The following is a 13,914-nucleotide window of genomic DNA, read 5'->3' as shown; positions in this document are numbered from 1 at the left end:
CACGAGATGTCGACAAGCACGGCCCGGCGTTGGGATTATTATAAAAATACTTAGTTACATTAATTGTATAACACAAGATTATGACTACTTATAAAATAAAACTGCTAAAACTAAACCTACCTAGAAAATTATTAAAAATAAAAGTTTCTAGAGTCAGACCAAGGTGGCAGCCATTTTAATAGCCCAGCCCAGCCTGTGCAAGTGTTAAGTAAACGTCATCATTTCATAGATGTTTGACGTTTAAAATAACACTTGCACTGTCTACCTAATTTGTAGATAAGTATTTGTTTCTGTCCAGGATCGCAGCAGGTCAAAAATATCTGCATTAAGATTACGACGAAAAGTCATGTCATCATTTCCATTTCCATACGTTATAATAAGGAGGAAAAGATGGAGGGATATATTTAAAGACATACACAATATGTAATATGTTTTCTAAAACATATATAAAAATCAGCCATAAGAATATTGAGAAAAGTTAGTTATATTTATACCAACATTTAGCGACTTGTACCGGCCAAATGGTCGTCGAGCCAATGTAGCAAGTATGCAGACATTAAAAATACATACTAACACTATATTATCCCATACATTTTATTCATGAGAAAATAAGAGAGGTCTGGCGGCTCTGGGATCTTGGACTATATATATTGCTCTTAGGTATATCTTAAGTTCCACGTGATTTCCGATTTGAGAATCGCTTAGCAACGCGGCGATGGAATGTTCAAAACGTCAGTGTATGGGAACATACACATACTACGTGACCAGTTTATGGGGGGAGGAGGGATCTTCAAAATACCACGCTTGGTCACAGGAGGGTGTCGATATCCTTTAGGGAAATCTCACGCTTTTCCGAGGTTTATTCAAATATGGCGGCCAGGGTTTAGTGCTGTTGAAAGTCACATTCATTTAGATATCATTTTGAAGTCACAATGTAAGTATGAATTATATTCCTATACAATACACGCGTCCGTACTTACCCACTAATCGTCCAAAGGTAAGACAACGACCTGTCACTGCAGTTTTGTCAAGATAAGGATAAAATTTCCGCCATCACGCCCATATCCTGTCATGGGGTATGCTATCGAGACGATAGCTTATCATCCCGGACAGATTGGATATGTGAGATGATATAAATATTGGGCGACGCTGGCATCTGTAGTACTCGCAGTTTAGCGTGACTCTTAGAAGATGAAGCTGTTCTTTTTACTGGCAGGTAGGTAAGCTTAAGATATATAGGGTAGCCATACGGGACTGTCACCGTATTTAAGTGTCACGTCCCGTATTTTTATTCGTCCCGTTTTTGTTCCGTATACAATACCGCTGTAGAATATGTATAATTTAACACTTATAAATTGAATAAATAAATATAAAGTAAGTAACTTTCCGAGAAGAAAAATAAAATTTTGCAGATACCAAATGTAAAGTTTCAGAAAAAAATCCTGCCCAGGATTGACAGCTGAACTAGATGATGTCATATGGCGTTATTACCTTAAACGCCTACTTTTATTTACAATCTACTTTAGCTGCACGTATTCACGGCACGATATTTTATACCTGTCCTACTAACATACTCACTGCCAGGGAATCTCTCTGCGGGTTTTCTGTTCGTAGGCCCTTTTCGCTGCAAAGCGGAACAAATACGTTATCTTCCACAAGCGCATTGGCAGTGGATGCGTCAAAAACTCTTTGACGATATGCAGTGAAGGGTGACAACCGGAAACCAAGGGCTAAATCCGTTTTTTTTTTCGACAGGAGTCACGGTGGTGCTGTGCGCTGCGCCGCGCGCCCAAAACACCAGGAGTCTGCTGGTCGAAGAACATTCTGATGGCGGCTTCCATCTCACCATCGCTGACGGTAGTTTAATAAAATTGCAGAATGCGCAGTGACGGTGATCATGCAAATCTGCAGAAGCTTGTCGGCGGAGCATTTTGGCGGCTTTCATCTCACCGGTGGACGTGCATAAAGTGCTAGATTAGGAACCTTCATCATTAGTAGTTCCACTTCATCAAATGTCACTTACACAACTTTGAGAACAAATCAAATTCTTTTTATCAAATATCTGGAACTGGTCCCAATTTCGCCGTGGCGAAGTGGCCTAGGAGTTTATATATTATCACAATTTGTATAGCTTTAAGATTTGAGGAGTTCCCTCGATTCCTCATGGGTCCTTTATTGTTTAATTTTTCAGATGGAGGAGTGTCAGAGGTCCTCGGCATCTTAGGCCGCAACGTCGTCGTCGACGACTCCGTGACTTTTGATGTGACCTCAACCTTCGATGAGGGCAGCGGCGGTTACAGAATCACTGTGACGTGGGACGGGCCTAGTGACCGGGTGTTTGAGGACTGCTTCGACTTCGGTGAGTGACCTTTGACCAAACTTCAACCTTCGACGAAGGCAGCGGCGGTTACAAAATCACTGTGACCTGGGAAGTGGGAAGGACCTGGTGACCGGGTGTTTGAAGACTGCTTCGACTTCGGTGAGTTGATTAACAATTTGAATCCCTGATCAGCCGACGTTAATGAGGATATAAGGCATCAAGGTTGGTCGATACCGAAGGGGTCACGCGTACCTCTTCCAACGTAGTGTAATAAAAATAGTGGGTATCCGTTTTAGGTCATATTTAATATACCTATATGCATATACCTAATTTAGGTATCGTGTACTGATTAGAAAAAAGTAGAAGAAACATTTTTTTGACACGAAAATTTGTTTGCCTTTGTTTGGAGGGTTGGCCGACTTGGACGACCTTCCTCGTGGAAAAAAAAAATCTTCTACTTTTTCTTAAACAGATAGGTACCAAGCATGCCCTTAAACGGATCTCCACTATTTTTGTTACACCTTGTGCCTGTAGCTTTAATGAGAGGTAAAGATGGGTAACGCCGCCAGAGTAATGGCACCGTGTGTGACGTCGGAAAGTTTACATAATTACGAGATTTCCACATTGAAATTTCGGAAACTTCTTATATTTTTCTATGTGTATCGAAATGTTCTGTTTCCAATGACAGTTTCCTTAATTTCCAATGATTACATTTTCTATACATTGTGCAACTTTTTCTTTCCACAACTTTCGCGCATCTGTAGGGCCATGACGCGGATCGGTTTTGAACGCGGTGTCCTTTTTGTGATTGGGGTTTTTGAGTATCTTGATTTAGATGGTACTTTTAGTTTTGTACTATTACATTTTTTTGATCATTGTTACCATTAATTTCATTCCTAGATTTAATTTTAAAAAGTATAATAAAATCAATAATTTGTAAAAAAAAAAAAAAAACGAAATAATTCATACAGCGCCATCTAGTACGTTGAAACCATGTGTAAATGATCTTGACAGAGAATAACTACATTCGACTAAAAACCGCAATCATATAGGTTCATCCATTACGATGCCACAGACAGACACACAAAAACACATATTAAACTTTATAAGTTACATAATATTACTGTCGAATACTGCAGCTCTCAGTTTTGTTCCTAAATAAGTATCTTGACATGAGATTTATTTTGAAAGGTTTGTTTGATATTTATTATCATCAGTACCTCCATGAGATACGGTTAGCAACAAGCTGTATCAGATTAAATAACAAACACTTCACTTTTCAGATGCACCTCGATTGATCTCGAACAAGATGATATCTACCTATATAGAGTTTAAAATAAAACATGTTATAAGACAGATAAGGTAAACGTTCTAGTGTCGTAGAGAGGCGAAACACGTGTCGAGTTTTGTACTTTTGGTGGTGAATTGTTATATTTACTTGCGTATTTATTTTTTCGGTGGGAGGGTGGGAACATTAATTGCATGTAAAAATACGCAAGTAAGTATAACGGGTTAGCACATTATCTTTTCGCGGATTAGCTAAGTAATATTTTTTGTTTTAATTAGTATGGATTTCCGCAAAATAACGCCTGATTCTATTAATTACCCTGCTTTTACCTTAGGAATCATCCTCCTTGTCACACCGGGTCACATTTTGCAACCCCCTTCTCTTGGTGTGACATCACATATTTGGAAATCTAGTTCTTAACGCAATAAGCAATTCGAATGAAGTATTATTATTTTAATAAAAAATATTTTTAATAATAAGTAGTAATTTTGATATTTTATGACATAAAACCGATTAGGAATAAAAATGTTAATGTCAGTTGCAAAAACTAGTTATTTAGCTGTATTGTGACTACTGGGAATTAAAAAAGTCACAACAATTTTGGTGTACAAGTGAATTACTCGTAAGTCAAGTCACAAAGCAGTTCACTCCCCCCTCCCCCATGTCACATTTTTTGTAACCCCTCCCTCCCCCTAAACGTGGGACGTAATTAATGGATGACCCCTTTTTTGACAATGACTCGAGTACCTACAATGATGACATGTAACTTACAGTCGTCAACAGATATATCGGGCCGGCCAAGGTTCATATATAATAGGTATGTATCTGGACAAAGCGTCTATTATCAAGGCCCCTATCGAAGTATACGTATATGTTCATATTTTTGAGCACCTTGGCTGAAAATTTATAGTGGCATCGCCCATTTCCCGCTACGGTGCTGCTGGCTCAATCCATATGCTGCCTTTATTGTAAAGTACGCTTGGTGAACACCTGCTTTGAGCCCTGTTGGCTGCTTTGTTACTATAAGTTTGTACGGAATTTAATGTGTGTATAGTATATTAAACAAATCTCACTATTCATAGGAAACAAACAATGGTTCGCCGGCCCCGAGCAGAAGGAGCAATACTGGCCCCTCCAACACGCAAACCTGAAGAAGTACTCCATTATCTCCAAAGAGGACGACAACGCCGCCGTCTCCGAGCGCTACTGGCTCAACTCCGCCGGACACTACTTCTACGTTCACCCCGAAGCACCCCTTTTTGTGGACTACCACAATAGCCTAGACAACCATATTTGCTTCATTGCTGAAGTCACCGCTCCTTACTCCACTAGACGTACCCACAACGTCCTCAAATACGACATCTGGCTGTTCGAGAACACTAAAGTAGCTCACCAACACGCTGTCGACACTTATCTAGGAAAACCGTCAGGCATACCTGACTATCGCATGATCCAGTACCCAGTCTGGTCTACCTGGGCGAGATACTCGAGAGAAATTGACCAGGATAGTCTCTGGGCTTTCGCCAACGAGATTAAGGATAGCGGATTCCCTAACGCTCAGTTCGAAATCGATGATCTCTGGGAAATCTGCTACGGATCCTTAACTGTTGATGAGAGGAAATTGCCTGACTTTAAGAAACTAATCCAGGATATTAAAGGGTTGGGTTTTAGAGTTGCTATATGGGTGCATCCTTTTATTAACAAGGATTGTGATCCTTGGTATTCTGAGGCTCTGGAGAAAGGTTTTTTGGTACTTAACGAGGAAGGTAGCCCTGATTCGACCTGGTGGAACAATAACGGATCTCTTCCTGGTTACATCGACTTCACCAATCCGGAGGCAGCTGCGTGGTATAGCAGCAGGCTCCACGACCTGATCGATACCTACGATATTGACACGCTGAAGTTCGATGCCGGAGAATCCAGCTGGTCTCCTCAGGTAAGTTTCACCTTTATTTAAGTACTTGAGATAAGACCTTACATAAGATTTTTCGGAGTAGTTTTTGCAGACATTATGCTATTAGGTATACATAGTGTTCCGTTGGTTAAGCTATGGGATTTGCGTTCTTGTTACTCATCGCGTGGTCTTCGCAACTTATTTGAGGAGGGCAAAACGAAATAAAAAAACTTTGTTAGCCTTTTAATTTCAAATCTCTCCAAGTTTGAATAGAAGATAATAAATAGAATAGACATCTTTAATGCGAAACCATGGTGCATATAGTTGTTACATTAAAGAGTGTGAAAACACATGGCACCCTGTTAGAGCATTGCAAATTACATCTAGATATTTTTTGAACAGTAGGACTAGTGTTTGTACATGACATGTAATGCTCCTTAAATATAAACAACCTATCAACAGCCTACCAATGAACCTAAAAATTAACAAACGTTGTACATATATAAAAAACGCCAATCAATATTGAATAAGCATGGAAATATTTTTTTTGTCTTTTAATTATTTATATAAGAATTCAAGCCTTGGCGACCCTCTACATCTCTAAGGATAATTTAATATATATTTTTATATTTTATCTCTGACACGTAGAGACTTATACATCTCTAAAGAATTTTAGTATTTTATGGTTTTATTTTTTTATCATAGTTTTTTTTGTGTAATTTGACATTTAGAGACAGTATACATCTCTAATAAAGTATTTATTATTTCATAGATTCGATATTTGTAATTGTTTTTTTTTTTTAATTTATTGTTTGTAAAATGGACATGTAAAAGTGCCCCTGTGGCCTATTTGCTGAATAAACGTTTGATATTTGATATTTGATATTTGATATTTGAATAATCATGACACTTTTCATTTGCATCTGACCTCCCAATATATTTTTACATTGTCGATAAACAATTGTCATTTTTGCTACGGCCCCTGTTGGGACTTGAGGATCCTCCACTGTCTTTTGGTAACAAATGTGAAAAATCTATTTATTGACAATAACAATATACATAATGGATATATACAGATGATTACTATAACTAGCTTATATCTAAAATAGGCCCTTGAGGCATTGTACCAAGGATGCTGGCGGCATTTCCTCGTTGTATCGCAATACTGATACGTTGTGCGAGGAAGCCGCCAGCTCTTCGGTCACCAGTTACGTCAACCAGACGTTTCGCGATTTCTCCAAAAAACTTGTGCGCGCTGGGACCCCATGGACCTAGAGTTTAGAGTTTTTAGGTAACTGTACACTTGAATTTGTTGGTAGATCCCTGTACAAAATGGCGACATCGACCTTCACCCCGGGCACATCGTACAGACCTACGTCAGAGAAGTGGCCAAGTTCGGACCCGCCATCGAAGTACGATCCGGAATGAGGTAAAATTCGTCCAATTTTTTTTTCATTTTCATACTCGTATCAGACACAGCTTTTTAGAATCCGTCTATGATGTAGTGATTTTGAAAGTGTGACTAAAAATGTGAAAGCGCTCTCATAGAAAAATTCATAGAAAGTCTACGTTTATGATGGCACTTTCACACTTTGTTATTCCAAAATCTGTGCAGGAGTCAACTTAAAATACGGAATTTATTTAGATAGGCAAGCGTCATCCTCATCTTTAATCCTCAATTTATGGTCACCACAGGACCCAAGACCTGCCCATATTCATCCGGATGGTGGACAAAGACACGCTGTGGGACTTCAACAACGGTCTGGCGACTCTAGTTACCACACTACTGTCTATGAACCTGAACGGCTATACGCTGGTGTTGCCTGATATGATTGGAGGAAACGGGTAAGTAGACGGGTGTGCAAGGAACTGGGGGCCTACCGCGAAAACCGAAATTCGCAAATTGCGGGGATCTTTCTCTTTTACTCTTAGTAATCAGAGTGACAGAGAAAAATGCCCGCAATTGAAGAATTTCGATTTTCCCGGTAGCCGCCCTGTTCCCACAGTTCCTGCGAATGCGAATTGCGAATAGGCCTCAAGGGCTCTTTCAGAAATCAACAATATAATTATAATGATAATCAGTTCAGTGACAACACTGCACTAACTGTTTCGAGTTATTCTCGTGTGTTGATTTTTACTATACTTATCACTAGATTTTTTACGACAATTATTATACGTACTAATTCGCATAACTATACACCAGCAATGCCACTTATGAGCAAGTCTCGAGAACTTATTCCTGACTACCTTCTATTTGTCTCTAACACATTGACGTTTGTTCACAGATACAACGAGAAGCCAAGCAAGGAGCTGTTCATTCGTTGGTTGCAAGCCAACGTCTTCATGCCGACGCTGCAGTACTCCTTCGTACCCTGGGACCATGATGATGAGGTGGGTCTCTATTGTTTCCCATAAAGTTTTAAGTCATAATGTATTGTTTGTCCGCATTTTCGTTAGTCATAATTTGGTTTTTCTCAGAAACGCGTAACTTTTCAGGATTGCCATAAAACAAACCTAACCTAACCTAACCTATCTATAGGATAATCTAAGGAAATTCCTGAAAAGTTAACGGTTTCAGAGTTATGACTAATGATAATATGACTATCATTACATTATGACTTTCAATAATTATGTCAAACAAAGGGATCCGTGATGAGGTAATTAACTAATTAACCCTAAGGCCGAACATATCAAGGGTCAATAATGTATACTTAATAGTATCTAATGTACCATATGTTCTTGTGAATAAACTTTTATTCATTCATTTCATTAATTCATTCCACACAGTGATGATGATTGAAAGAGTCGTAAAAATTCAAGATGTCGGACGTCATTGGATATATTTTGGCATCGTTTGTCCGATTGCATTCATATCCAGATTAGAGCTAACTCTACACACAATTTGCAGTGATAGAGTATGAAATTTTCACAATTAAGTTCAAAATCCTATGAAAAGAACATACATTTTTATTATTACATTTACATTTTTGCCAAACACTTTCTGCTGAGAGAGACAGAGAAAGTTATAAGTATGTCCAACAAAAAGGGGAATATATAACAGGCAGCATTTCGACAACTTCATATGTGTCGAATTCTAGTCAAAGGTCCCAATTTGTCGCTTACCATAAAGACGAGATTTTCTTATATCTTTATACGAGTAACCTGTCAAAGCGTCCTTGTGGCAAGCGGGACTTTTTGCTTGGATACGACACATATAGGTATCTATTTTTGTATTTTGAATGGCCGTTTCTTGTCACAACGTGATGCAAACACTTATCAGAACTTATCAGACCCTTGAGATATCACGTTGGCAAACACTCTTATAGAATCTAAAGGACTTCTCTACATTCAGTTTCAGGAAATCTCCTGGAAATTAAATAATATGGTGAAATTAGTCGAGAGTCGACGCCGATATCTAATTTTTAACACGACTTTCGTTCGGGCGAACTTTTCTAAAAGTGATACCAATTTCACTGTATAAATTTTACGATTATCTAAGCCCAACTCACATTGATGGTAGGATACAATAGATGTGCTATATGCGTGCGTCCGCAAGGGACAAAACAATGAGAATATACGCAATGTGACAAAATTAAAAACACGTTTTAACATACCTGACAACATACCAAAAACAACCTACGTAATTTGGTCAGGTTATTTGTTGCCTACCATAAACCATACTAAAATTTACGTCGAGGAATTTAAAAAATGAGACTGTGACAAGGACAAACAATAAAAGCGCTTTCTCTGCTACTCCTACTGAAAGTTCCATGCATCTTGTTCGGTCACCTCCCGGCTCTACCATTTCATCTCCATGCCATCTCATCTTTTTTTTTTTTTTTTTATTTAGAAACCAAACAGTCGTATAAACATATCAACAATGCAATACAAACGATGTACCACAACAAAAGGTAAATACAACAAAAAGACCTGGAGGTTCATAAATTATAAATTATGTTAACTGATATAAATATAGTTATATAGCTACTTAATGTAAATTTTTGAATCTGATAGAAAAAAAATAACTGATATCTGTACTCTGTATCTTAATCACAAAACAGCGTAACTTATCAGTTAAACTAAGGTAATAAATGTTCTAGTCGATACAGCCACAAGTAGTCGAGTCATTCTCAATCTTAATTCCTGGCAATAAAGTGTAGGAATTAGGTTTCAAGCACTGGGATGATTACATAAATGTCATTCGTTTTCAGACGGTGGAAATCTGCAGGAAATATACTCAGCTTCACGCCGACTATGCCGATGACATTGTGGCAGCTATGGAGGCGTCTGTCAGAGATGGTACCCCTGTGAACGCGCCCATCTGGTGGCTCGACCCTACGGACGAGATAGCTCTAGCTACTTGGGATGGTAATACATTTATATAGTAAGGTAGACTCGTAGGCTATGCTGACGAAATCGTGGTAGCAATGGAAGTATCAGTCAGAGATGGTCCCCCTGTGAACGCGCCCATCTGGTGGCTCGATCCTACGGACGAGATAGCTCTAGCTACTTGGGATGGTAATACCTACATTTGTATGGTAAGGTAGACTCGTAGGCTATGCTGATGAAATCTTGGCAGCCATTGAGGCGTCTGTCAGAGATGGTACCCCTGTGAACGCGCCCATCTGGTGGCTCGACCCTACGCACGCGGTAGCCCTTGCTGCTTGGGATAGTAATATATTTGTACAGTAAGGTAGACTCGTTAACAGTGCTCAAAATCGTGGCAGTTACGCGCATGTAATAACTCCTCTGAGGTTACAGGTGTACTTAGGAGATCGCTTACCATCAGGCGGGCCGTATGCTTGTTTGCCACCGACGTAGTATAAAAAACAGCTATGGAAGCATCTGTAAAAGATACAATACAATACAATACAAATATACTTTATTGCACACCTCAATACAGAAACAGTACAAATAATACAACACATAAAGAAGAGGTAAACAACAGGCGGTCTTATCGCTAAAAAGCGATCTCTTCCAGACAACAATAAACAGACAGAAACATAATAATAAAAAAAAAAAAAGAAAATAATTCAGAAAGATAATAATTCAGTAAACGCTAACATCAGGTAACCACGGTAATAATTGTCGCCTGACGGTGACAATCCGACACAGATTGCTGGTACAACAATTGACGCTAGCATCGTTACTTGGTGAACCAGAAGTGGATAGGAAAATTGTTAGGGCCTGTTTCACAATGTCCAAGTAAAGTCCTGGATAAGCTACTTGCCACTTATCCGACGAATAAAGTCATCGTTGGCGTTCCACAATCTTCAAATAAGCTTAACAGGTAGATAAAGTGCTAAGTTCTGCATGAAGTTTTATCTGGCATTAAATTTTAATTTTTAAATAGCTGTCCGATACTTTACTTGGACATTGTGAAACAGGTCCTTAGTGTCAGGTGGTGGAATAGGCCCCTGGCCCTGTTTACCTTATGTCATAGCTAAAAGGTCCATAAATAACTGAATGGTTACACTGATGTTATCGGTCTCCAACGAACAATATACTTCGCAGCTGAGTTCAACATACATTACAATACGTTACAAATTGTGATAGTGCCTACTTTCATACAAAATACTTGATCAATAATTTATTAATGCAAGTTTTACTGTCCCTCTTCAATCTAATTGATCGATTGCCCAGAAGTCGCACTCATTAATGCCCTCATTACTTAACAATTAGATAGCGCCTCTGACAACAGAGCGATTCACAAAGCTAATATAAATATACGGTGCGCTTCAGAACCAACTCCACAGTCAGTCAATTCGGATGGGCCTCTACTCACTTCAATTCGATCGATCGATTAAATGCCGTAATATAACGCAAATCGCATGCAACTATCGGTGAAGTGTGTAGAGCCCCTGAGTTGTTGCGAATGCTTTGGATTTTATTTTATCGTAGGGTTTTATTACGTTTTTAGGGTTCCGTAGTCAACTAGGAACCCTTATAGTTTCGCCATGTCCGTCTGTCTGTCTGTCTGTCTGTCTGTCTGTCTGTCTGTCTGTCTGTCTGTCTGTCTGTCTGTCTGTCTGTCTGTCTGTCCGAGGCTTTGCTCCGTGGTCGTTAGTGCTAGAAAGCTGAAATTTGGCATGGATATATAAGTCAATAAAGCCGATAAAGTCGTACAATAAAATCTAAAAAAATATTTTTTTTTAGGGTATCTCCCCTACACGTAAAGTGGGGGTGAAATTTTTTTTTCGCTTCAACCCTAGAATGTGGGGTATCGTTGGTAAGGTTTAGCTTATTGTGACGGAAGAGTAACTACGTAACCCTACACTGAGCGTGGCCCGACATGCTCTTGGCCGGTTATTTATTTACAAGCTTTTATTTAACTTGCCCTGTTAGTATGTATGGGTCAAATCTTGCAAGTTAAATTTGACCCACTTCCCGGTTTCCGATGAAGCTGAAAATTTGCATACATATGTAAGTCGGGTGACAATGCAATATTATGGTACCATCAAGCTGATCTGATGATGGAGACACGAGGTAGCCATAGGAACTCTGTGATAAAACAACGCAACCTTGTGTTGTGTTGTGTTAGGGGTTTTAGAATTGTCTCGATGAGTATTAGTTGCCTGTGGAAAGAAAGTACAGTCAGCGATAAAAGCTTGTACCAGAAATGAAATTTTTGACAAAAAGTTATTTTTATGACACGATCTCACCCGATGGTAAGTGATGATGCGGTCTACGGTGGAGCACGCTTACCTATGAGATACCTATTTACTCTAGCCTTGAAGAGACCTAGATTGTACTCATGCGGAAACAGAGTCGGGCAGGGCATTCCACTCCTTGGCAGTTCGCATAAGGAATGTTGAAGCAAAACGCTTCACGATTTGTTCTAAACGTTTTGTGAATCGTATGTGCTGTCTGTTTCACAAGATAAGCGATCAGAAGTGGCAGTTTTTCCCATGCAGGCGGACAATAGGAGATATATTTACAAAAACAGTATAATTAATGTAACTCGGCCTGACATTTACAAGTGCGGTTGATGGAGTTTTTAACTTTTTTTTACCGTTTGAAACTTCAAGCAATAAATGTTTTTCTTTCTCACAACGATACAATGTATTTTTTCTTACGATTACCTATTTTGTATTTTAAATTACCTTAATTTAAATTTTAGATTTCCTCAATAGTTTCGGGAAATAAGGTAATCTAACTGTCATTTAAGAAAAGAAAATGTATAAATGTCTTTTTTTAATTAAAGAAATATTTACCGCATCGATTAAGATTTAAACTTTGGTCTATTCGGAACCAATACGACCGGTGCGATAGTTTGGTCGAAACCTTTGGTACATGTTATGCGCTTCCCTAAGGAGTAACAATAACTGAGAGATCCGTTTATTAATTTGAAAGTCATGAAATTTTCAAATAATTTATATTAAAATATATTTCCAGAGTTCCTCCTGGGTGAGAAGATCCTGGTAGCACCCGTGCTGGAGCAAGGAGCGGTGTCCCGTTCAGTGTACCTGCCGCGCGGGACGTGGCGCGACGCCGAGGGCGCGGTGTACGAGGGACCGACGACCCTGGACTACCCGGCGCCCATCGATGTGTTGCCATATTTCATTCTCCAAAACTAATGTTCCGAAAAGCTGGTTTATCACACCGGGAGCAACTTCTTCTATACACAAATTGCCTACTAGAATACCCGTACAATCTATATGCCGCGCGGGTCCATGGGCCGATTACCCTGAACTAATACCTGGCACCGATCGGCGTGCTGCATGACTTCATTACCCCTCTTGGTTACAACATATCAAATCACGCTAAATATTACAATACGTTACTGTTTCCTGTATTTCTATTTATTAGTGTTTTTTTAATAAAATCTACTCGAATTGAACATTACTAGGATTATTATTTACATTTTCCTATTTAATTATATATCCTATCAAAGTTTGAAGTTTTGCCAAAAGCTGATGTTCGATGTCGATGGGCAACTTCCTCGCTCATCTCAACGCAGAAATTCCCTGCTAGACTCACTGCCGCGATTCTACCCGGTGCCCTATTGATTTCCCCCGATTAAAATTACATCGATTTTCGTTTTGCAGATAACGATTCTCAAACGGGTCCTTTGGTAGGAGTAACGTTTGGCAGAATTTCATAACGCAGAGTAGACGTTTGCGGGAGTAGTCAGTTGGCAGAGCAAAGCATTTATACGCAGAGTAAATCTTTTCGTAGAATAATCGCTAGTCACAATAAGCTAAGAAACCATTGGCCGAACGACGCTAGGTAAAGTGAATATATGATAATTATTTTCATTAGATAATAACGACCTCACAAAATAGTTATAAATGCCATTTAATTTTTTACAAGCATAAGTACTGCATCTCATAACAATTATAATTAGCCTCAAGACTAATTTTTTTTTTAATTAGGTTATCATTTAATTCAGGCATAACGCATATAAGTGTA

At 39.0% G+C, this 13,914-nt stretch overlaps 1 protein-coding gene across 1 annotated transcript; it reads left to right on the top strand.

Annotated features, from left to right (window-relative positions):
* The first annotated feature begins 711 nt into the window (after window positions 1-711).
* Window positions 712-13,342, top strand: LOC133526955 (myogenesis-regulating glycosidase-like). Its single transcript, XM_061863811.1, has 9 exons — window positions 712-1,216; window positions 1,756-1,857; window positions 2,192-2,359; window positions 4,691-5,544; window positions 6,822-6,931; window positions 7,198-7,347; window positions 7,788-7,893; window positions 9,714-9,870; window positions 12,898-13,342. Exons 1-9 carry the CDS (start codon window positions 1,192-1,194, stop codon window positions 13,077-13,079), a joined length of 1,854 nt encoding a protein of 617 aa, XP_061719795.1. The 5' UTR covers window positions 712-1,191; the 3' UTR covers window positions 13,080-13,342.
* Window positions 13,343-13,914: the final 572 nt, after the last annotated feature.

This window comes from Cydia pomonella, chromosome 17, assembly GCF_033807575.1.
Source record: "Cydia pomonella isolate Wapato2018A chromosome 17, ilCydPomo1, whole genome shotgun sequence".
Classification (NCBI taxonomy): domain Eukaryota; kingdom Metazoa; phylum Arthropoda; class Insecta; order Lepidoptera; family Tortricidae; genus Cydia; species Cydia pomonella.
The sequence above is the reverse complement of the archived record's forward strand: the minus strand, read 5'-3'. Positions and strand labels throughout refer to the sequence as shown.